The sequence below is a fragment of the Gallinula chloropus genome (assembly GCF_964237585.1).
Source record: "Gallinula chloropus genome assembly, chromosome: 22".
Classification (NCBI taxonomy): domain Eukaryota; kingdom Metazoa; phylum Chordata; class Aves; order Gruiformes; family Rallidae; genus Gallinula; species Gallinula chloropus.
This window is the reverse complement of record NC_140107.1, coordinates 5,845,263-5,869,661: the sequence shown is the minus strand read 5'-3', so window position 1 is coordinate 5,869,661 and position 24,399 is coordinate 5,845,263. Positions and strand designations below refer to the sequence as shown.

General features: G+C 54.4%; 3 protein-coding genes across 6 annotated transcripts; 1 reads left to right on the top strand and 2 right to left on the bottom strand.

The window, feature by feature from the left end:
• Positions 1-8,809: 8,809 nt before the first annotated feature.
• Positions 8,810-15,830, bottom strand: MEAF6 (MYST/Esa1 associated factor 6; the record flags this gene model as incomplete). 4 transcript variants are annotated; one of them, XR_014617807.1, is made up of 8 exons in its annotated part: positions 8,810-9,599; positions 10,083-10,116; positions 10,767-10,824; positions 13,978-14,170; positions 14,809-14,854; positions 15,288-15,375; positions 15,463-15,578; positions 15,735-15,830. XR_014617807.1 is itself a non-coding variant. In XM_084274371.1 (7 exons), 7 exons carry the CDS (start codon positions 15,828-15,830, stop codon positions 9,591-9,593), a joined length of 582 nt encoding a protein of 193 aa, XP_084130497.1. In that variant the 3' UTR covers positions 8,810-9,590. The 4 variants fall into 4 exon arrangements, 3 of the variants coding, with proteins under 3 accessions (XP_084130497.1, XP_084130496.1, XP_084130498.1); XM_084274371.1 differs by lacking the exon at positions 10,767-10,824; XM_084274370.1 differs by lacking the exons at positions 8,810-9,599; positions 10,767-10,824 and having other exon boundaries at positions 9,888-10,116.
• A 720-nt stretch (positions 15,831-16,550) lies between these two features.
• SNIP1 (Smad nuclear interacting protein 1) lies at positions 16,551-20,305 on the bottom strand (the record flags this gene model as incomplete). Its single annotated transcript, XM_084274278.1, has 4 exons — positions 16,551-18,153; positions 18,811-19,400; positions 19,916-20,012; positions 20,130-20,305. 4 exons carry the CDS (start codon positions 20,303-20,305, stop codon positions 17,889-17,891), a joined length of 1,128 nt encoding a protein of 375 aa, XP_084130404.1. The 3' UTR covers positions 16,551-17,888.
• Positions 20,306-20,482: 177 nt separating this feature from the next.
• On the top strand, positions 20,483-24,384 carry DNALI1 (dynein axonemal light intermediate chain 1; the record flags this gene model as incomplete). Its single annotated transcript, XM_084274442.1, has 6 exons — positions 20,483-20,563; positions 20,647-20,780; positions 20,855-21,024; positions 21,751-21,929; positions 22,184-22,348; positions 24,299-24,384. The coding sequence occupies 6 exons, from the start codon at positions 20,483-20,485 to the stop codon at positions 24,332-24,334; spliced, it is 765 nt and encodes a 254-aa protein (XP_084130568.1). The 3' UTR covers positions 24,335-24,384.
• Positions 24,385-24,399: the final 15 nt, after the last annotated feature.

Sequence of the window (24,399 nt, the reverse complement as noted above, 5' to 3'; positions counted from 1 at the left end):
AACCCCATGGAAATCCAGCTGCTGTTCCTCTGGACTCATTTTCTCACACAGGCCATCTGGATGAGTGAACCCACTGACTCCTGTCCCTGGAGCATCCCGTGTTTGAATGTAAGTGCTGCTTTATGCTCCCTGCACCCTTGTGGCCCATTCCCTGTGCTGCTCAGGAATTGTGGGGATTGCTGCACCAAACTCTCACTGCTACAGACCCTTCCCCCCCTGCCCCTGCTCATACAGGGGTCCACACTGGGTTTGGAGGAGCTGCCTACCTGCGTGCCAGGGGCTGCTGCGCTGGGGCAGGCTCTCACCGTGCTGCTGTTGTGGAATTTTCAGGACACATCCTGTGGTTCACCACTTCCTCGGGGTGCAGCGGTGGAGAGGACCTGCCATGGTTGCTGTGTGCATGCATTGGGTTTCTAACCCTTCTGAAATAGGTTAGCTCTTGTCAGCTTGCAGAGCTAAGGAGGTCACAGGCACGGTGTTGAAAGCTTCTGGTACTTCGGAGGGGCTGCCCAGGCTTCAGCCTGTCAGCCTCGTGCAGTTGGTAAGGCCTCGTGCTGAGCTCCACAGGAGGCTCCTCTCCCAGCAGCTTTTCCTACCCTGACCCCTAATACTTCCTTGGAAGGGGACTCCCAGGCTGAGCTGGAGAAGTGGGTGCAGAACACCCCTGAAAAGTGCGGGCACAACCATGAGGAAGAAAGAGTTGCTGAGATGACAGTTGCTTCTGGACACTGGGGCCAACAGAAGCTGGCAGAACAGCTATGAGCTCTGCTGAACAAGCCCACAGAGCCCATCCATCACTTGCTCTTCCCTTCCAAAGCCAGTGTGCTGCCACCAGCCAGCAGGCAAGTCATTCCCACTTCTCATCTGCCCTGTTCCCTGCTGGAGCTGGGTGCCCATCCTCAGCAGGGCACTGTGGTGGCTGCACCCTTCTCAAAGGCACGAGGCCACAAAAGGGAACCAAGAAGGGTGGGGTAGGAAGAACTCCTGATGTGAGAGTGGGTGGCTGGGGGAGTGTGTGTGCATTTCCAAAGAGGAACAAGGGGGTACACCAGTGTGTTTTGGGGGTACAGGAGACCAGTCTCCCCTCTGTCTTCCCAGGTGTGCTAGAAATAGATGGAAAAGGCACTAAATAGGTGGCTGTGTTCTTCTCAACACCCTGTGCAGCATGTGAGTGTCCAAGAACAGGCTGAATGAGGAGGGGGGAGCAGCCTGTGCTGCAGAACAGCCTGATGTGTTTTCTTCAAACTGCTGCTCAAAAGAGGGAAGGAAGAAAGGGGAAGCTGTGCTGTGGCAGAGGTCAGGGTAGCGACTGCTGTGTGCTCCTTCCTCCTTCCCCAGGGCAGGGCAGTGACTCAGCCCTGGCCAGCAGATGTAGCCCCCAGCTCCCAGCACATTGGAGGGGGTCTATGGAGCCCCCCCCCAGCTTGCTCTCGGGACTGGCTTGACTCTCCCCTGCCTGGTGCCCTTCTTGCTGGCTGAACTTCTCTTTGAACCCAGCTGGTTCCCTCCCATCGGGGGATTTCCAGGATGTGGAGAGTTCCACTCTTAACATTTTTAAGGCATTTCTAGAGGCAGGAATCTGACCTAAGGCTCCTGTTGGGCCGTGGGAAAGGGGCTGCCATGCAGTAGGAGCACATGTGTGTGTGCTGTCACGTGGGGGGCTGTGGCAATGCCACCCATCCGGGGCAGGCCACCTGACAAGGAAACAGCTTTAGCATCAAACTGCTGTTTTCTTCCCCCCCCAACTCGGAGGCCACAGGGTTGTTTCTCTCCCTGCAGAGAGGAAGAGGTGGCCTGAGCACAGCGGCAGCGCTGCGTGGGGTTTTGGGGTAGTTTTGGGATACAGATTGCTGTAGGAGAGAAGTGTCAGCAGGGTGTAGCTCTGCAGGGCAGGTGTTGTGCCAAAGTGAACAGCAATGGGTTGGAGCAGGTCTGGGTCCTGCCCGAGGGAAGGGAGGCTGAGGGTGGCAGAGGGCAGGCACCCCTTGGAGCTCACCCCTGGATGCTCACCCTCCAGCCACGCATTTTTCAGTTAGCAGAATTCCTCAGGGTTTAGCTCCTGAATTCCCCTGTGTTCCCTGTGGCTCTGCTTTGCCAGGGCAAACTTTTCCCTTCAGGAGCTGCCTGAGGGCAGCAGAAGAGCTTTCTCACTGCCTCTGCTTCCCCTTGAGCAGACTGCCTGGAGCAAAATTCAGCCCCTTGCAGCAGCGGTGGGGTGGCAGCAGCCAGCTCAGCCCTCCTGGTGAAGCCACAGGCCAGAAGCAGCCCCGAGCTTCCCTGAAGGCCCACATTGCACAAAACTTTTGGAGTTAATACAGCATCTGGTTGAGCAATAGGTCAGGAAGATTTGCATGGTGCCGTGGCCTGGGGGGAAAGGTTTCTGCAGCCTGCGAGACAGCTATTGCTTCATGCAGAGGAGGCTGTGAGAGTGCTGCAGCTGGGGCTGCCCACCCATGGGGGGCTGCTCCAGGGACAAGGAAATGCTTGATTTCACCCTCCACCTCCCAAACTTCGTTCATGGCAGAGTGGGTCTGGCAGGAGGTTTCCAGCACAGAGCTGGGACCTGTTACATCACTGCCAAGCTGCCATCGGACATCACCAGTGCTCCTGTGGTGTCTCCATGTGGGTGCTGCTGTGGTTCTTGTGGGAGACGGGCTGGGCGGTTTGGGGGTTGGGGTTTTGTTGAAGCAGGAGTGGTTCATTTTCAGGACCTGATTTATTTTGGTGATATGAAGGGATGTCCCACCTCAAACACCTTGCAGGAGCCAGGTTGGTGCAGGGTGAGTCAGGCTGCTGTTATTTGTATTGCATCAGGTCCCTGACGGTACCGAGTGTTGCATGGACATGTTGGGAGGAATGATCCCTGCTCGCTGTAGGAGCCTGTCCCTGGACCCTGTGCAGGGCCAGCTCCCCAGGTGGGTGTGGAGGCTGCAGTTGGGGCTGTGGGGATGGTGCCCATGGGCTCTCCGGGGCTTCAGGGAAGGCAGCAAGCCCAAGGTCAGAGCAGCTTCTCACAGTGTGTGGGCGTTTGTTTCCAAGTGGCACCAGACCAGGCTGCTGGTGCTGGCAATAAAGCCAGAGCAAAAGTATTCCTGTAAAAGCCAAGGGCTGGGGGCCAGTTCTCAGGGCTGCAGGATGGTGGGGAGCAGGGTGACCAGCAGCCCCTCAGCCCTGTGCTGGGGGGGCTCTGCCCGCAGCCCATAGCGAGCACTGACTGGAGAAAAACTGGAGTTTCATCTGGTCTGTGTGAGGGATCAGGGCATTTGACTGGTGTGGGGAGCAGGGGACTGGTGATGGGCACAACCTCATGCCCCAAGTAACGCTCAGGGCGGGGGCTCGGGGCACACATGTGGTGGCATCACCAGGCTCTGGGCAGAGGCAGTGACAGCTGGAGCCACATGTGGCCTCAGGCTGGGGCCCCTCTCTCAGGCTGCTTTGTCCTGGGGCATCTGTGCTTGGCCATTTGCCAGCAGGTAACCCCACCACCACCTTTACCCAACACTTGTTGGGCATTATTAAGTGCCAGACACTTGCGGGGTCACCGCTGGGAAGCGTGTAGGCAGCTGATGGTGATGGGCAGCGTGGTGCCTGCGGGGAAGGGCTGTGCACACAGGGCCGGCGAGACGCCTTCGGAGCCCTGGGATCGGCGGAGACAAGAATTTGCCCATCTCAGGGCAAGGAGCGGCTGGTTTGCATAGTCTTCTCGCAAGGCGGGATTAGCGCCGGGCGGGAAGCGCTGCTGCCACCCGTGTGTGTGTCCCCCCACCCCTCCAGCAGCACCCTTGGTGTTTGCAGCCAACACTTCCCGGACTGAATCACTGCTCCGGGCCAGGCCCTCAGCTGCCACGGGTGGGGACTGGTGCCCTCTCTGTGTCAGCATGTTGCACCACCCCCCCCCCCCCCCCCCCCCCCCCCCCCCAATCCCCAAAGAGCTCCAGGGCCCAGGGGGGGCTTCACGGTGGCGCAGAGATGTGGACAAGCCCAGAAAACACAAGGTGTGGAAACAGCCACCTGTATTTCACAGCAGCAGAGCAGCAGCAGCCACGGGGGGGATGTTGGGGGGGGGAGGGGGCGGAGCATGCAGCCCCCTGAGCCAGGGGCTTAGGCATGGGGCAGCCCTTTGCCTGGGCGCCTTGGGAGGGAGCTGAGCTTGGCCCTGCTGCCCATGGGGGCCTGTGGGTTCAAGATCTTGGGAGCGGGGGCTCAGCACCTTCCTCCAGCCCCCCTGCCCTCTCCCAGCTGCTTCCTCTGACATTTTGGGGGGCAGGGGTGGATAGACCCAACTTTTGGGGTGTAGAGGTGGGGTTCTGCCGCTGTGCCTGATGCGGTGGCAGTTCAGCACCTCTTCCCCTCTGGACTGGGGCACAGAGGTCGCTGCTGAACACCCCCTTAAGGGACAAAGGCTCCTTGGCCACCCCAGGGGCCACCCCCGCCCTGCCCTGCTCCCAAACCCAGTGCTGTTGCAAGGAGCCAGCCCAGCGTTGCAACATGAGCAGCTGATGGAGAGGCCTCGTGTGGCCAAGGAGGAAGTAAATGGGGCAGCACTTGGGTTTTGCAATTCAGCCGTGGCCCCAGTGTCTCCACCTTGTGCAAGCTGACAGGGAGCTGGCAGTGACTTTCTTCCTTGCTCCTGGAAGCTTCTGGCTGGTTCCAACGGCTCAGGAAGATGCTCCTCGCTGGGCTCCACCGGACACAACCAGCCCAGGGTACAGCCAGGCCTGGCTGTGGCCCTGCACACAACATGGCCGGGCCCTGCCCTGGGCAGTGCAGGAGGCAGCAGCTCACCCTGAGGTTCCAGCTTCAGGGCTGTGGCTGCAGCTCTGCTGCCCTGGCTGGGGCCAACTGGGCAGAATGGGGGCACAGAGGCACAAACAGGGACTGCACCGTCCTGGCCTGTCCCCTGCAGTGCCCAGGCAGGGAGGGACATGTGGCTCCGTCCCATCTCACCAACACCCTCCTTACACCACCACATACGTTTTCAGCATGTCACGGAGCTGCTGGCCTCAGAAGGCTGCCTGGGCATGGGGCTGGCTGCCAGGGTGGCTCCATCCACTGGCGGCCTTTAACAGAGCAAAAGGGCGAGAGGGGACGTGATGGCTGGAGAGCTGCTGGGTGTGGGAGTGCCCAGGCAGGCGCCCAGCAGCAGCTGGTCACTGGTGCACAGGACTGGGAGCTGAGCAGGGCCAGGAGCTGCTCTCATTGACCACCACCACCCCCCCAACCCTGACCCGGCCCCCTCCCTTCCCAAGTACCTCCCAGGACAGCCCAGTGACCACCACTGCTGCCCAGGTGGGAGCCAGTGCCTTCCCCATGCTGGGCACTGGCAGAGCTCAGCATGTTGCTCCATCCCGGGTCTGGCTGCAGGCGGCAGGTCCCCCCTCCCTGGCCACTGCCCCCTGCCCCCCCAGTCCCCAGCTGCTACCTGCTGGGCTCTCCCCCTCGCTCGCACTGGCACTTCGGTCCTCTGTGTCCCCTGGCAGCTCAGGGCTGTCACGCACGTCCCACCTCCATGGGCGTTCCTGCAGCTGGGATGGGGCATGAGGGTCCTGGTACCAGCAGGGACCGGGGGGGCCGGGGGCCCACGGGGGACTCACCCGCTGGCGCAGGCCTTGCTGCTCCTGCAGCAGCTCCAGGAACCGGCTGCTCCACAGCAGCTTCTCAGCACCCAGCTCGGTGCAGAGGAAGCGGACGTCGGCCTCCAGCGCGTCCAGCCTCTCCAGCACGGCCTCGCTGGCATCTCCAGGCCGCTGCCGCTCCGCCGCTGCCCTGGCACCACAGCTCTGCTCCCGCTGGTGCCCCATAGCCCCAGAGACATCCCCCACCACCACTCCCCGCCCCCATGTGCTCTCACTGCCGTGCCAGGGACCCACCTGCCAGCCCTGAGTCCAGCGCAGAAGTGGAGTCGCTGTCCTCCTCCTCCTCAGTCCCCTCGCTGCCACTTCCCAGCCTCACCCGCAGTGCCATACTGAGCTGAAAGCACCACAGGGACTGACACAGACATGGGCAGCCGAGCCTGGCCGGCTGTGATGGGTCCTGGACACCACCAGCCACCCCACAGACCATGGCACTGTGTCTGTGTCCCTGTGGCGTGGGGCACATGGCAGGAGTTACCTCCTCGGTCACCTGGAAGGCGCCATCCCAGCAGCTCTTGTAGCAGATCAGCAGGTACTGGAGGAGAGGATGGCAGCCATGCGGTGACAGCAGCAGGTTCAGACCTACCACAGGCCTCAAACCCACCACAAGGCTCAACACCCCCTTCCCAGGAGCACAGAGCCCCGAGCAGCATCCCAGGGCTCTTGGTGGGCAGAACTGTACAGTGCCTTGAACAAGAGCCAACCCCCCCGCCCCGAGGACAAGGGTCCTGACATCCCTCCACTGTGTTGCTGCATGGGGTGGTGACACCCCCCTGTGCCACCAGTGCATAGAGAGAGGCCTGGCAGCACCCCCACCCCACGCCCTGGCCCCCGTTCTGAGGATGCGCCGCGGTTGGAGCCGACACAAGTGTGTGAAGGGGACCCCAGTACCCACCCACGCCAGCCTCCAGAGCCACCGCAGCGCCCAGAGCGCCGTCCTGGAGAGCGACAGCAGCGATCGGCACCCGGCATGCAGGATCTGCCTCCACCTCGGTGTGGGTGGGCGGCGCTGCCGGCCCATGGGCACCCTGCAGACCAGGGGATGGAGCAGTGATGTGCCTGGGCCCTGCGGAGCCGCTGCCTCGCTCACCCGCCGTGCTCTGCGCACCGGAGGGACGCGTGGGGCACGGCCGCGCTCCAGCACCCACCCCGGGCTTGCCAAGCCCCAGGCAGGGTGAGTATTTGCAGGGTGAGAGCCCAGCAGATGGGACATGGGCTCAAGGGGGTCATTTGCTTCCCCCTCCCCAGCTCTGCCCCCTTACCTGATACGCGGAGCCCTCCCCGACGTGGCTGCCCCTGCTGCCTGGTGTCTTCTCTCGGCTGCTGTTGCTCGATAAACTCCTGTTTAATCCTCTTGGTGACGAGGCTGAGCAGGGGATTAGCGCTTCTCCTGCTTTACCTTTGGTGGCCATAAGGACAGCGGCTGCTCTGCTCAGGATTCCTCTTCTGCAAGCAAAGGACTTGTGATTTATTTTTAACCACCACTCTGAGCTTCCATTCCCGGTCAGGTAACAGCCTGCACAGGTCTGTTGGGGTTGCTTAGGAAGGAGAATGGAGGACTTCAGAAATAAAATGGACTTTTTAGGGAAAACTGCTGAACTCTGACTGACTCCAGCATCCATCCCCAGACACTCTGGCAGGCGGCAGCACTGCTGTTCCCAAAGTGATCCGAGACCCCACCTGTGGATGCTGTGGAGCTGCAGCTGCCTAGATGAGGAACTGTTCTCTCTGCTGGGCCCCAGGGCTGGTCAGCATCACCCATCCTGCAGTGGCTGCTGCCACCCGTCTGCGGGCGGCGGGAGGGAAGAGCTGTGTGCCCGCAGAACGGGGCTTGTCGCTGGGATCCAAGCGTCCGCCCTTCAGCTTTCTGCCCTGATCGATGTGCTGACGCCCCAGGGCTGCCACCATCAGACACTGTCCTCATCACAACGGGCTGTCCCCTTCCTTTGGTGACAAACACTGCCAGAGGCTGGAAAGGTTGCCTTTTCCCCTTGTGTCCCCACAGCACCACTGAAGCGTATCACAGGGAAAGCAGAGCTGACAGACTGTGTCACAAAAACCCGCCGGCACGCACAGGACCCTGAGCTACACGAGCCCTTTGCTGTTTCTCTGTGGATGGATGTTGTGGCCAAGAAAGGAAGAGCTGCTTTCCTCGGGGTCAGAGAGGTGCAGCAAAGGCTTTCACCCTCTCAAGTTCAGGTGCTCTTGCCATCCTTGATTTGGAACAGCAGCAGTAAAAAGAAGAGAGAAAAGCTGCTCTTGTACCAAGTAATCAAAAAGCAGCAGCTGAGACTTTTTTCTTCCCCAGCACTAGGGAAAAGCGAGGCCTTTTAGGAGTTGGTGCCATTTCCTAAACCTTCCACCCCCTGTATTTAACCTCAGTAACTTAAAACACACAATGCAGGGCAGCTTTGCAGCTCTCCCATTAAGCCTCCACATCCCGACACCCCCTGCGGATAAGGAGCTGCTCAGGTCGAGCCAGGTCCCACCACCAACAGACAAGGAGCTGCCTTGATCCCTGCACCAGGAGACAGAACAAGGGAGAACTTTGCTCCAGTGTGTTTGGTTTTGCTCTCAGGTACCATCCTGCTGGGGCTGCCTGGAGGGAGCTGCACAAGGGCCAAGCTGCCAGGAGAGCAGAGCTGCAGCAGGGAACAAGTGCTCAGCTCCAACAAGAGCCTGTGCAGGTACTGGGGGGCTGTACAACGTTCCCCACAGAACTCTGCAGACACAGACGTGGCACAGCACCTGTAACAAAGGCAGTTTGCCACCTTGAGAAGAACAAAGCCTGTTTCACCACCAGCACTGATACCTCGACCCAGCTCCAGAGAAAAGCACCTACCGCCCATCCCGCTGCGTGCTCTTCCAGCAGCAATCCAGGCTGCCCAGCCCTTATCTGCAGGCATTCCGCCAGCATCAGCAAGAACTGACTTAGATCCAAGTCCTACCTTGAAGCAGGATTAGTTGGAACACAGCTGGAGATTAGTGCCTGGCAATCCTTTCAAGTACTTCAGTGTTATGTCTACCACAGGGAAAGAAGCACAAAGGAAACCTTCACTGGGTCATGAGACAAGGAGCAAGCGACTGTGGGGAGGTGGAAGGATCCCAGCAAAGTCCTCACAAAGCAAATGGCAACTAAAAAGCACCAGGAGTAAATCTGGGACTGAACAAAAACATGAGAAGAGAGACAAACATGTTGACTTTTATTGTTTATGTACAAATGACAGGAGTTTGTATTAAAAAGAGAATCCACCCAGCCTCAAAGATAGCAAAGAGCAAGATGGCTTTGAGCTCCAGCCTTCCCTGCACCTAAAAGCACTGTGGAAATTGAAGGGGATGGTGTCTAAAAATTAAAATTAGAGAGAAGGGTCAACCAGCCACTTCTCTGCTTGGGTAAGACTCCAAATGAGCTGTTCCACAAAGTGAAGAACCTTCCACTCTACACAGATAAAAGACAAAGAAACCCCATTTGTTAACTACACACCTCTGCTTCCAAACAAACCACAACAGAATTGAAACAAACCCAAAACTACAGAGCTAAGGATCAGCAACAGAAGTAATCTAAGTCTCACGACACAGATGGGACAGACTGAATCGCACCCCGGCTCCAGTGGAAGAAGAAACAGGGCTCCATGGGTTTGCAGATGACAGGGGTGGCAACAAGACCAGACAATTTAGGAAGTTCCCAACTAAGGTGGAAGCACGGAATAGTCAGGAATTCAGGACTACTATGTGACTACTACTACACATTAGGTCTTCCTGCAGCTCAGGTGATTTCAACATGATGCAGAGTACGTGGTCCAAGGTTTTCTCCCCCCACCAAAGTTCTTTAGAGCGAGCTGCTCCCGTCTGCAGATGCTTGGCCAGAGCTGCCATCATGCTCATTCAGTTGACTGGCAGTTTTCTCAGGGGGGATTCACGCAGACCTAAATCCCAGAAGCATCAGCACTGATCAGTCTAGTAGTCCTGCAGAGAAAGGAAAGGACAGGCACATTAAGACCTTTCTCCCTTCAGTTCTGCTTCCAGAGCTGGGAGTCAACCTTCTCTCACTTCTACAGACCACTAGTTGCAGGCAAAACAGAAAAGAGATATATATTTTTTCCCCTTTTTCTTGAGACTAAACATTGAGAAGAAAGGACCCTTCAGAACCTTAGTTCAAGAACACATCAACTCAAACCAGATGCTTTTAATGTTCCAGATGCTAACAAGGTAACAGGATGCAAAACAGTGCAAGGAACTTCTCCATGACCTAGCTCTGTAACAAGCCCACCTGGGCTTATTTACTGTGAAATCCACAAGACAAGGCTTATTTTGTACCACAATATTCCTCAACCATGAAAACAAGGTCTTAAATTACAGCAGAGGGAGGCTTTTTTAAGATGAGGAGTCAGTCAGCCACTCAAGTCTACAGATGAGCAATGAAAACAAGGACAGAGCACTGATACTTACGGCTCTTGGCTTTTTGTTTAACTTGAGATCAATCCTGTGGTTGGAAAGATAAGAGAAACGTCCATTTCAATACATTAAACCAAGACTAGAGTTCAAAGAACCAGCTACTGCATATGGCACAGGCTACAACAAAGACTATTTGGTTAATTCAATCCACATTCTCAATTCGGCTGAGCCAAATCACTGTCCCAGTATTACTGGACAAGAGGAGCAGCGAAGAGATGGAGAGTGGATTCTTTTATTATTTGCCAAAATGCATATTGGGTCCACTCAGGAAAAGGAGTTAATAAAGGTTGGTCATAAAAATCACAGGGAAGTTATGCAGCATAAAGAAATCAGGTTAAATATGCATGCTCTATGTTAATTTGTTAGCTGTGTAACTATGCCACAGGGAATTATCTGGACATAGTGGTAATGGTTATTTCCTTGGAACAGAGGTAGGATTTTAAGATGACAGGGATTATTTGAGTCAAAGGTACTGAGTTCATTACATTTTTTTTCCAGAAGGAAATATCCAAGTCTACACTAATCTCCTTAAGAAGCAAAGCCAGAGGAATCAAGTTTTTAAACTAAGGGTTTGGTTTTTTTTAACGTTAAGAAGTTTATCTATTTAAAAATGAAACAGAAAGGTAAAGAAGAGTGAAGTTAATATAATTTTGCTGAAGTTATTAAATAAAATGTTACCTCCATCACGCTTTTCTGTTTTTAAAAAAAACTTCCCAGCCTAACCTAATATACATACCTACAATTAAACAGATAAACTATGGGTTAGAAAGGTCTCAAAAGGCACATTGGTGTCTACACACTAACAACACAGCACAAGTACTAATTCAAGTCAAACTTACTCAAAGTCATAATCAAACATGCCAGACGGGCTGAGGGGCAGCATTTGAAAGGAAGAAAGCAATAGAAATTAATATACTAATGAATTAAATAAATTAGTTGATTAGCCACCCTAGTGAGATTACTAAAAAATAAAATTAAATTAAAAAATACTAAAAGCCAGTGTTGAAACACCATAAGAAATCTTAACTGGGATCAGGCACAAAAAGAAAAAGCACCCCAGATCTGGCAATCCAGAGTCCCCCTCCCCAACTGGATTTCTGGGCAAACAAGGTGTTAGAACGGAGGCAGAGCGGCTTTAAGTGAGGGGAGTTGAGGTGCTGAGATACAGTGAGTGTGCACACCAGCTCCCAGGCAGAGAGAAAAACCCATCTGCTTGGCAAACCAAAGGAGGTGGGGGGGGTCAGAGCAGGGGGCTTGGTCTGGATTATTACAGCAAAGCAAAGGTTGGAGAGGCTGAGGTGGAGAGCGAGTGGCCACCCACGCCCTCGGTAAGCACACGCACACATGCACCCCCCCTGCACACCCCCCTGCACTCGCTCCCTTTCATGTGCTCAAGAGAGAACAGGGTCATTTGGCCAAAGCTAATTGTGGTTTGGTGACCTACCCACACCCCTCCCTGCCCCACGTCTGCGCTCTGCAGAACCAGCTCTGCCCCAGAGCTCCCAGCTCTCCCTGTCCCACAGGACGTCTCATCGGAGCTCTCCAGCACTCAGCTTCCAAGAGGAAGCAGTTTCCTTTACTCCTGAAGGGCTTTTTAAGCCATGAAAATTGCTGAGCACACAGAAAATTGTCCTCTCGGCCTTCTGGTGGTCTCAGAGGGTGACTTCAATGAAGACACTTCCATCTGAGGCTTCAGAGAACTTCCTTCTGAGGCTCTGCTTTTAACTGCTCCAAGTTAAACTGCCTAATCCCTCCCAGTGCCATACAGAGCTGAAAATCTAGCAGAATGAGTCAGTGCACCTTCAGGGTGCCTGTTCCAAACACCTCCCAGCTCTCAGGAACCAGTAAGCAGGACTCAAACGTGTGCTGGTGACTGGAAGAGCTTCTGAACAGAAAGAAATGCCAAGATTTCTTTTTCTTGCTTCCCTCCCGCCCCACAATTCCAGGACACTCAGGAAACAGGCACACAGGTCTTCTCCTACAGGGCTGCCAGGCATTTTAAAGCACCTCAGTACTTGGGGTAGGCTGGGACTGCTGCTGTTTTGCCTTTTTTTTTCTTTGTAAACCTAGATATACATGCAAATTGTTCCGTTTCAGGGGGTAGACAGCAACAGCATTCACAATTTTAACAGAGTTCCTATTATAAAACTTGTCACCTTCGTTTAATCCTCTGTCTGGCCACACCAAGCATCACAAACTAGTCAACCACTAACTGCAAAAGCCTTTCTGGAAGGTCTGACTAATCTCTTAGGATGATAAGAATTGCCATACCAGGTCAGACTGGGGCTCCACATGTCCAACATTCTGTCCCCAACAGTAGCCAGCATCAGCTGCTTCAGTGGATGGGAAGGAGAGGAAACCCCAAAGCAACACAACCTGTCAGCAGGGCGGTTTCTTCCCACCTCCTGTTGCTACAGGGCAGGTTAAGCAAAAGAACTGATATCATATTATGGATGGCACTTGTATCACACCCCACTGTGCCTCAGTGGATGGGTTTGCTGTCTGTGGATTCTTAGGAGAGTATTTCCTCATCTGTTTGAAACAGCAGCTTGCTTCAGCTATACAGATTGTTTCTCCAAACTTGTTTACAGATGTAATTTCTCCTGTTGTTCCTAAACTTCTTTCCCATTGCCTACAGGCAAAAAAACCTCCCCAGTTTTCAACTGCCTGGGCTTCCCAGGCTCATGAGGAACCAAAGGGACATCCAGCACTTCAGGATGTTTGCCCCATTGAAGACAATTCTGATCTAAGAATTGAAAACACACTAACAACTCAACACCTAATGAAGGAGAAAAAGCAGTTAAACATTTTTCAAGCTCTATACCTACCTCCATGTCTCCCAAACCAACCTTCCCCCCCAGCAAGCTGTGTAAATTTTGGCCACTTTTCTTTAAAACATTTCTCTCACATAATGTTTTGGGGAGGTGCCTTCAGGAGGAAAGCCCATCCACACACAAAGCCAAGCTCAAAGTCAGCAAGAGCACCCAATACTAAAAAGCTCCTTTACTTCTAATAATCTTTAGGTACCAGTTAATCACTCCCAGAGAATGCAGTTCTGCAGTAAATGTCTCCTTCTTTCCAGGAGCATGGATTTCCAGTTTTATCCCTTAGTGCCTGGCTCCAGGGTGCACTGTCACACTCTGCACACATCCCAGCTCTGCTCAGAGGCACCAGGACACAGTCCAGCAGTGGGGGGTTTATTTCAGCCCCAAAGCTGTGTCACACCTCAGGAGCAGCAAGCCTTAAGGGGCAGAACTGGTCATCTAACTTCACCCATCAAGAGCTCAGGAAATGTTTGCCTCACCTGAACTTCAGGTCAGTTTAATAACAAACTGGAGGTTAAGTGACAAAGTACTTTGGTTTGGGACAAGCCAGCTGAAAGGGCTTGGAGGGGAAACCTCTGTGAAGATACCTGGAGCATCCACCCCTCAAAACTTTGCAATTTGCTTTTCCACCCTCCTTCTCCAAAGAAAGACCTGATGTTCCTATGTTACTTGGTTCTGCAGAAACCAAGAAGAAAGCACAGGAGGCCAGGACCACAATCTTCCTCTGTGGGAAGGAAAACAACTTTATTCTCCCAGGCAGGCAGAAGAACTGGGAAAGCCTGGTCAGGAGCACAGCTATACCAGAGCTGGAGTTCGTACCCTGTGCTGCTTGATTCATTCCTCCCACTTGATTCATTCCTCCCCTTCTTGCTACTACACCAGCAACAGCGTCCAGGTGAACTCCTCAGGATGCACACAATTAAACTCCAGAAAAACTACAGAAACAAATAACCCAAGCTGCTCATTATTTGAGCAAGTCACTGGTTCCTTTCACATAACAAAGTAATGCCAACAAGAGCTAACCGTTCGGAAGTCACGACAAGAAGGCTGCTGGTACCACTAACCTGTGTCGATTTTTGTTCTTCCTTTTTTTGTGGCTGCTGTGGTGGCTCCCAGAAGAAGTAGAGGAAGCAGCTTTCTGGGGTTTGACCCCCTGCACAGACCCATCCAGTTCTTCAGCATCCTCCTGGCTGGGCTCGTTCTCCTGATTGTGAAAGTCTGGAGATGTGTCGCTCTCTGTGCCGCTGCCTGGCTCTCCTAGAGTGTGCAAAGACAGGTGGGCACAGGGGTTACCTCCTGCTGTAGGTTACCTCCCTGCAGCTCACACCCCAGGCTGCCCTGGCAAAGCGCTGCCCAGAGGAGCACCCCCAGCACATGGGGAAGTGGGGACACGCTGCGCCTTCGGGCACCAGGAGTTAAGTGAACCCAAAAAGTAGTTCTGAAAGACAGTGAGCTACCTCCTCAGCAACTGCAGCACACGATTCAGTACTGATTACAAAACCATCTTTAAAATCCCTGATCGGACACAGCTCCTCCCCACGTCCCTGGAGCTGACTGACACGCACACAGAAACAGGCTGCTTCAGCTCTCCTGGCCTCTTTCTCCAAAGAGCGCTGAATCCATCTACATTTTATGCACAATACACCTTTGCTAGGCGTATTTATCAAGAAAGGAAGCTCAACTTCACTTCTGTTTCTCACAGTGCTGCTTCGCCGACTTGGGCAGCCAGAGGTTGTGCTGGGAGCAGGTGGGAGCTGGGCTAAGAGAGGCAGCCGCAGGCCCCTGGCCGGGGAGCGGTGAGCACAGCACGGATCCAAACAACTGGAGGCAGAGCTGAACTGTGGGGGAAAGTGCAGTTCTTTCCCAGTTCTGAGAGAAAGGGAGATGGGACTTACGCTTCTCAATGAGCTGGTCCTGAACTCCAGCTAATGCACTGACCGCCTAGAAAACCGAAAGGGATGTTAATGGAAGCAGTAACTCACCATGTTTCACGTGCTCAGAGCCACAAAGATAATGAGACATAACTGGTCTTTGCTTGAAAGAGGATGACCTAGCACCAGCAGGGCAGAAGGGGATTAGGGGCAAAAAGGAAAAGCTACAGATGGTAGCAACTGGTGTGTGGCACAGGTGGCTCTCAACTGTTGGTTCCCTCTCCTGGGCGCTGGGAAAAAGGGCTTCTGAAAGCAGCCACAACGGGCAGTGAGGATGCTTAAGTCAGGGCAGACAGGGCAAGTGTAGGAGCTTAAAGGGAGAACTGGTCCTGCTGCAGCTCTAGCAACCAGCTGCACCGAGGAGCACCCAAGGACCGGGCCGGGGGTGGGCACTGGGATGGGGATACCCGCTCAGCCTCGCCGGGACCCTGCTCAGCACTCACCGCTGCCGAGGTGACCGAGGACTTGCTGAAGAGCCGCTCGGCCTCCTTGAACTTGCGGTTCCTCCGGTCGTTTTTGCTGTTGGAGTTCCTGTAACACGGAGAAACAACATTGCAGGGGGCCGGGCGGGCCGGGAGGTCAGGGCAGGGCGAGCCGGGCCGCGCCGGCGGGACTCACTTCTGGTTGGTGAGGTAGCGGTCCCAGCCGCGGATGATGTTCCCGTACATCTGCGTGTCCTCCAGGTAGCTGCCCTCGAACGCGTAGATCTGCCGCTCCAGGTTAGCCAGCGTCTCCTGCCGGGCACAGCGCGGCGCATGGAGCGGGCCCGGCCCCACCGCCCGCCCCGCGGCCCAGGCCCCTCCGCCCGCCCGCCCGCGGCCTAGGCCCCGCCGCCGCCCGGCTCCGGCCACACCGCCTCCCGTCCCCGCCGCTCACCGCCCGCCGCTCACCGCCAGCTCCTGTTTGCGCTTCACCAGCTCGGCCAGCTCCCGGCGGGTGTCGGGGATCTGCGGGGGGCCGCCGGCCTTGGCGTGCAGCGCGGCCATGGCGGCGGCAGCGGCGGCCTGCGAGCGCCGGGCGGGGCGGGGCGCGACGGCGGCGGCTGCGCTGCCGGGAGGGGCCGCCGGGGGCAGCGCCGAGCCGGGCCCGGCCCCGCCGCTCCGCCCGGCGCCCGCGGAGGGTGTGTGGTACCCCGTCTCGCCCTAGCATCATCGCTTGGTCGCACCGCGGTCGCACCGGGCCGGCCTCGGTTTCCAGCGGCCGCGGCCCGCTCACGCCGCCGCCTCCCTGGTACCACCGCGCAGCCCGGAGAGGAGCCGGCCCGGCTCGCTGGGCGGAGCGCGGCCCCGAGAAGGCCCGTGGCGGGTTGGGACCGACCCGGAGCCGGGCCGGGGCCGCGCCGGAGCGGGGTGGCGGCGTGTCCTGCCACGCTCGGACCCCAGCCCTGTCCCTCCGCTCCGGGAGGGGGATCCAGCCCGGCCTGTCCCCTTCCACCGTTATTAAATCGCGTCTCTGGCTTCAACCACAACGTGATTTCATGTTTCCTAGTGCGAACAAGCAGCCCGGAGACAGGGCAAGGCACCTGGTGAGAGCCGTACAATCCCTGCCCCTGTCACAGCCTCTCCGGTGTACAAATGATGCTTTTTTAGCTTCTTTCTACACTTATTCAGTGTGCCCCAGCACTGAAAGTTCATCTGTTTATACTCCTAGAAAGGAAAAACCAGAAGGACACTAAAAAAAATACTACAACCAGAAGTAATTAGGGCTAAATTTACAAATTCTTTATTTAAAAACCCCTAGAGTATATATAAAGGAGATCCTCCCAGTCAAAAGTCATTCTATCTACTGCTTGAAAACCTACATCAACGCCCCATATTTACACCATAAATGTTCTAGCCTGTGTATACAATATGCAAGGTTCGTATACACAAAGTATATACACAGCGGGTATGAATAAGCTTGTGACCACAGAACAAACATCCAGGCAAATCAGTAAACAGTGTGGAAAATATACATTTCTTATACCATAAAGCAATGAGGAGAAGACATCCAAAAATACACAAGTACTTTCAGTGAGAGGAACAGGTTCTTCTCTTCCTAAAGCATCGTTCTCTTTCACAGGGGAGAAGCCCATTTCAAACGAGTGACTTGTACTTTTTGCAAAGAGAAAACTGAAATAGTGCAAGTTCTGTTTGAAACATGTCACTGCACAGGTGGTATTTATGCATCATATAAACAAAACCAAGGAGGAGTTACTTGTGGGGTATCAGAAATCAAGGCCCCCCCAGCTTCCAACCTGGACACTCGGCATCGGGTGACAGTTTCAGCATCAGGTGTTGGGACACAAGTGCACCAGGCAGACACTGACCTGGACCCCAGCCCCCCAAAATCACAGTATCATCACCGAATATCCCAGGAAGCATTTCTATTTCACATCATCTTGTGATTCTCCAGTATTGTATTCCAGCAAAACGTCTGTCCTTGAAAGTTACTGCAAGGCAAAGCACCCAAACCACAGGAACATGAAGAGGCTTTGCAACATCTCCACCTTTCTAGTAGCAAGCCTGGTAAATTCTCCTGTCTAGACCTCCTAACAGGCAAAGGAATTTGGCAAACTCTACCAAACCAGACGTGTTACAAAACGCACCAGGTTACTTTCTACCTAATATTTCAGTTAAGTAGCGTTTTTGAAGGGTTATGAAAGAAATAGAAATAATAGAAATCATTTCAAACACACCAGCTGTGTTTTACGTGGTTTCCTACAAGAGGACAGCCCTTCAATATTTGCTGAGTATTTCCAGCACCAGAGCTTTCACATCCAGGTGCTCTTTTGCTCGTTGAGAGGAGTAAAAAAAGAGGAAAAAGCAAAAAAGGAAAAAAAAAAAAGAAAGCAGTTCTATTTCCTGATATGCAGAACTATCAAAGATGAATAATCAGTGAAGTCCCCCAAAATGAACTATGAGAAAAGACCAGCAACGGAAAGAGGACTTTAAGGCAATAAGAGGCATCAGTGCTGCGATGCTCCTATCTTTACATCCCAATGCCCGTTCAACTGCAAAGATTTCTCTCCTCTAAGCCCCCACCCCAAATTTCCTCCTCATCTGTTAACTGTCAGACTCGTCCTCCTTCTCGTCCTCCTCATCATCGTCCTTTGCGTTGGCCTCAGATTTATCTGAAGACTCATGGAGAAGAACATATTCCCTGCTACTGAACCCAAACTTCAGCACATCCTTTTCCTTTAGTTCATAGTAACGCTGGGGTTCGATGCGCTGGTTGTTCAGGAAGGTGCCGTTCCCAGAGCCCAGGTCGATGATGTAGGGTCTTACTCTGCGGCCGGTGGTACCATCGGCACGGGTGTACTCCACAAGCCTGGCAAAACAGAAGAACAGCGTTACAATCACAACAGGGAGAGACAGAACACGGACTCCAAAAGCAGGGGGGGTTCCCAACACAGGAGCTCACTGCAGAGATCTGACTTAACCTGCTGAAAGCAACAAGGAACCGTGTGAGACCGAAGTGGATTCTGCCAGGCTGCATCACCTAAAACTTCTGATGATGTAGCAGAGGAATTCCCACCACAGAACAGATGGCTGCTCCCTAAGAGACCATCGCTGTCTCCAGCAGCACGCAACCCAGCTGCTTCAGAGGAGATCAGCAGACTTTCTTGTGAAACACCCAGTGAATAAAACCTCCCCTTGAAAGACTTGCACTGCCAACGACACCTGCGGCTTCATTCCAATTTGGATACACAGACAGTTCTGTGTGTAACCCCGCTGTGTTATTTGTCTTACTAAAAGGCTGCTTGTGGTGAAACGAGGGGAATCACAGATATTTTTTGGGTTCTGCCAGGATGACACGCAGCAGTCAAACATAAAACCCCCTCTCCCTCTCTAACATACTTACAGCAAACTCGTGCCTCTCGGCTGTGCAAGTCCAATGGTGTTTTGTTTGTTTGTTTGGGTTTTTTTTTTCCCTTCCAAAGTTCCCAAATAATCCTGTTTTGCCAGCAGGCAGCATCTTACTTACCGGTACTGGAACACAGCGTGCTGCTTCGAGCAGGAGGGATGGTCAATGGGAATGTCTGCGATCCTGCGGTGCCTGCCCAAGAGGTAAGCACTCTGCCTGTGGATGTACATGACAGGGAGAAACTCATCATTCTTGAAAGGATAGAGGCGCCATCTCTTCTTTGGAATCCGAGCTTCGGGGGGCTCGCTGTACTTAATCACGACGCCTCGGAAGGTGTTGGTATCCTCCAGGAGCGCTCCAGACAGTTCAAAGCTCGGCTTCTCTTTGTTTACTGCAGCTTTTTCTTTAGGTTTATTATCCGATTGCCCAAGGTCTGGTTTCTGGTCGATGCCACCGCCTTCGGTGTTCTGCCGATGCTCTCGTCTCCTCTCGTTGTAAAACTCCCTCTCCGCTTGCTGCTCGCGGATGTTCTGAACATCCCTCTCCCGCTCGTGGCCTCGAACGCCAGGCCTTTCGTTTGGGTTCTTCCTTCTGTCCGAGTGGTCTCGGTGTCTGTCTCTGTCGCCGCTTCTGTCTCTCCTGTGTTCTTGCTCCGCTGGGTATCTCTGCTTTCGCTCCTCGTTTCCTCTGCGGCAATGATCATCTCGCTCCTGTAACGGAGACTCGCTCAGAGTGGCAAAAGAGCAGCCAATCTACCTCAGCCCTTAAGTGCATCACAATCCCACCCAAGGAAAACACGTGCTCAGATGTTGTTGTGCGCAGCTCTAACATCAAGAGAGAAAGAAAGAGCTTTCCCTGCCGAGCCCTGCAGACCCCTTGAGTTCACCACCCCAAACAAAGCAAGGCGAAGAAACAGTGTGACACGTCACCTGCGGAAAGCTCATGGCCCAGACTGGGTTTCACGTGTGCCAACACCCGGTCGCTCACGGCAAAGCCCAGGGTGGGCTGCACGGGCCATGAGCGCACAGAGAGCCTCCTCTTCCTCCCGCTTCCCTCCTCGACACCAAGAGCTCCAGCTGGGAAGTCGTTTCTCGTTCCTCGCACCTCACCCGGCCGGATCTCGCAGGGACGGCGTCTCGCTGCCGAGCCAGGAGCGCTCCAAGTCCCCCCCCTAACGCCTCCGCGGGCAGGACCGGGCCGCGCTGCTACCGGCAACGCGATTTACCTGCTTCACCTTCACGGCGGCGTGGTGCGGGCTGCGGCTCCTCCTGCCGCGCGGGGACCGGCTCCGCCACCCGGACTTGCTCTTCCTCTTGGGCGATCTTGAAAACAACGAGAGGAGGAGTGAGGGAGGAGCGAAGAGGGAGCCGCGGCCGGGCCGGGCCGGGCGCCGGGGGGGGGGGGGGGGGAGTGGGCCCGCAGCCGCCCGGCGGCCCTACCTGCTGCTCCTGCCGCGGCTGCCCCGCCGCTCCTCGGCCGGCGGCGACTGGCTGCCCCGCGCCGAGCGGGAGGCGGAGCGGCGGGGACTGCGCTTCTCGGCCTTCACCGTCACCTCCCCACCCCGCTGCTGCTGCTGCCGCCGCCGCTCCCGCCGCCGCTCGGCCGCCGCCTCCATGGCGCCGCCGCAAGGGGAAGCGCGCACCGCCACCCGGAAGCACTCCCGCCGCCGCGGTGGGGAGGGGACAGGCCCCGCTCCGCCTTCCCCTTCCTTCCCCCCGGGCGCTTCTGCGCATACTCACTCCGCGACACCACCGGCGCCGTTGCCATGGCGACACAGGCCGCCGCTGCCGCCATGATCCCGCCGCCGGACTCGCTGCTGCGCTACGACCCGCCGATGCTCGTCAGCCGCCGCACGGAGAAGCGCTCCCCCGGGGTGAGCGAGGCCGGACGACCGGGGGACGACCGAGGGTCGGGACTCTCGCCGCCCGCTCCTACCGCACTCCGCTCTCCCCGCAGGCCCTCCCGCTGAAGGGGACCCCGCCGCCACCTGCCCCGACGGGGCCCGTCCCGCCGCCGCCTTCCCGGACGGCGACCGCAGCGGAGGCCGGGAAGCCGCCGCAGGAGCTTCTCAACGCCATCCTGCCGCCACGGTGAGCGGGACCGGGGCCGGGGCCGGCGGCACCCGGGTGGACCCGGCCCTGACGCCCGGTGCGTTTTGTGGCAGGGAGTGGGAAGAGGAGAACCAGCGCTGGGTGCAGCAGGTGTCCAGCGCGCCCAGCACCCGCCTGGACGTCGTGCACCTCCAGGAGCAGCTGGACCTGCGGCTGCAGCAGCGGCAGGCGCGGGAGACCGGCATCTGCCCCGTACGCAGGGAGCTCTACACGCAGTGCTTCGGTCAGTGCCCGCGGCGGCACCGCTGAGCCCAGCGCCCCCAGAGCCCTGCTGAGCCCGGCACAACAGATCCCAGCCCTGCTGATCCCCCCTGAGCCCAGCCCAACAAAGCCCAAGGACCCAGGGGCAAGGCTGGCAGGGTTGTCCAGCCCCCACACCATACTTTCTTTGCCTGCCCCCAGCCCTGCAGCTCTCTGGTGCTCACAGAGTGCTCACCCCCAAGGCTGGCAGTTTTCATACAGAGCTGATGATCAAAGGCACAATGGCAAGGTCAGCCTACACATACAGAGCAGTAAGAGAGGCAACAGAGCTTCAACTTCCCTTAGGTGTTCTTAAACCCAACCTTTAAATTAACTTAAACCACTGTATAACGCTTATGCACCCTGATGACAGAGTGTTGGTTTGAGCACAGTTCTTCCAGAGGCTTTTGGCTCTTCCAGGGGGTTTCCTCAGTAACTGCAAAAAACCATCACACTTGTTCAGGCAGTTGCTGTTACAGCTTCATGTCATTACCACAGCTCCTATACCACCCCCCACTTTGATTTGCTAACACTCCATGCTAGAGCTGTAATGTAACAAACAAGTTACACTCTCTAGTAAATCCCTGGTGGCTCTGTGGTGCAGAGAATGGGGAAAGGACAAGCAGCTCTGACCCCTGCGTGTGTCCAGCCTTGCCAGGTAAGCACAGGGTCGCTCCTCTAACCAGTTCACTGTACGCTTCCTTTGAAGATGAGCTGATCCGTGAAACCACCATTAACTGTGCCGAGCGAGGGCTGCTGCTGCTTCGTGTCAGGGATGAAATCCAGATGACAATTGCAGCTTATCAGACGCTGTATGAGAGCAGCGTCGCGTTTGGCATGCGGAAGGCGCTCCTGGCTGAGCAAGGCAAAGCCGACATGGAAAGAAGGGTAAGTTGGGCTGGTTAACCCCACTGTAGTCAACCTTTACATGAAATCAGTCACTCCTATTGCCACTGGATGGCAGTAAAGATCATCACTAGACTTGTCCTATTGTTTTCCCAGAGCTTAATTGCACTTCATAAATTATCCGCTGTTGTATCTGGAACACTCTTAAAGGCTGTACAGTGTACAGCTCTGTCTCATCTTAACTGAAAATTGATTATTAACAAGCAGAACTTGAGAGATCTGTCCTCTCTGCCAAGATTGCAGAGCTAGAAGAGGAAAAGCGCGAGCTGGAGAGACGAGTGAGTGAAGAGAGAGCGAAATGTGAAGCTGTTGAAAAACGTGAGAATGAGAAGAGACAGCTAGAGGAGAAGAAACACACTGAAGAGGTTCAGTTCCTGAAGCAAACAAATCAACAGCTGAAGGTTAGTAAGAATACAACCCCACACCGCCCCAAACAAATAAACAAACACCCAACCGTGCAATTCCAAACAGGAATGGTAAAATCACAGAATCACAGGGGTTGGAAGGGATCTCCAGAGCTCATCCAGTCCAACCCCCTGCCAAAGCAGGCTCCCTAGGACAGGGCACACAGGTCGGTGTCCAGACAGGGCTGGAATATCTCCAGAGAAGGAGACTCCACACCCCCTGGGCAGCCTGTCCCAGGGCTCCCTCACCCTCCCTGGGGAAAAGTTCTTCCCCATGTTGGTGTGGAACTTCCTATGCTCCAACTTGCAGCCATCGCCCCTTGTCCTGTCCCCACAGACACTGAGAAGAGGCTGCCCATTTCCCCCTGTGTCCCACACTTGAGATATTGATAATCATTGATTAGGCCCTCTCTTAAGTCTTCTTTTCTCCAGGCTGAACAGCTCCAGATCACTCAGCCTTTCCTCACAGGGGAGATGCTCCAGCCCTTTAATCTCTGTGTCCCTCCCCTGGACTCTTTCCAGGAGATCCGTCTTTTTTTTTATACTAGGGAACAAATGTCTCATTTTGTCATTAGAATGATCCAAAACTGTATGGAGAAAGGTATTTTTGTAAGTGTAGCACTTGTATTGGTGTTCCACTTTCCTTATATTCTCAAGGAAATGGAAAGTGGTGCTTTTGCATTCTCCACTTCCATGCTCAGCCAGCGCTCGGTCAGTGCTGGCAGCCCGATGATGCAAACAGCACGTCAGTTTGACCTCTGGTCATACACACATTTGCCAGGAAGAGACGGGAATTAGTTCAACAAATGAAGAACTGAATAATCTGGAGCAGAGCAGACAGGCTGCTGTAATATTCAGCACCCCTTCTTGGCTACAAAACAGAAAATCTAGAGAAAGCAAACACTGGTGGGTCTGTTTCTTTGCTGTTGGTCATTAAAGGTGACTCCCTGATAACAAGACACCATTTAACATCAAATATTAACTAATAAAACCAACTGTATGCAGAGGGGCTGCACAATTTAAGGAGTGATTTTTTTTTTTGCATGCTGCTTTGTTGAAAATGGAGCTTCTGCTCCTCTGACTTTGCTTTGGAAAGGAAAAACACCAGCATCTTTTTGAGTAACAAAGCCATAAACAACATCCCAGCCAAACCCCTTTCCTTCACACCAAGCTGCTTTCCTTCTCTTCACTGTTGTTCCTACAATCTCTCCCTTCTGAACCCTTAACATCTTCAGGCCATCTTGAAACATTTTAGGGCACAAACTGGAATAACTGTTAAGATTGAGTATGTGTTGCCACTAAAACCATGTTTCTCCCTTGAAGTACAAGCATTTAACAGCTGTGTACATACTGCTGCTGTAGTTTATTTTGATGGCAGCTCTAGGAAGAGGACAACCTAAGAGTCCTGGAAGCTTCCTGCACCACATGCCCCCTGAGCAAGGGTCACTCTCCAATCACTCTACTAATTGGGTGTCAAGTTGTCTCGGTAACTGAAAAACTCCCTGTTCCCAGCTACTTTTGTCCCAGAGTCAGAGTTTGTGTTCCAAATGCTAGAGAGCCAACTATTTAATTTAGCTAACACAGTCCAGCCTGAAAGCAGAGAATTCAGACCACTGTTTCAACAGCTTTTATTTAATTTCCTCTTCAATGCTTTACATTATAAAACGAGTCTTTCATTGTATGGAACCAAGGCCAGCTCTTTTCTTCTCAGAACGCAACAAGTGTGTATGCCAAGAATGAAAAGCTAATTTATAAAACATGTAGTAAGGAATGGAATAGCTAGGGAAATAAAACCCCCAACACACAACCACCCTGGCCTGCTGCTCTTGAAGTATTGCAGCATCCTTGCTTTGAATATGGAACGGACCATTTATCACTTTACAGCAACGCTGGTTGAGTTTTTTTAGGTTAAATGTAATTTGACTTACTGTCTCATTTGTTTTTCAGGCTCAACTTGAAAGCATCATTGCACCAAATAAGTAGATCTTTTGTTGCCCTCCAGGCAGGGCTCAGAAGAGCTGTCAGAGCGAGAAGTTTGCAATTAGCGA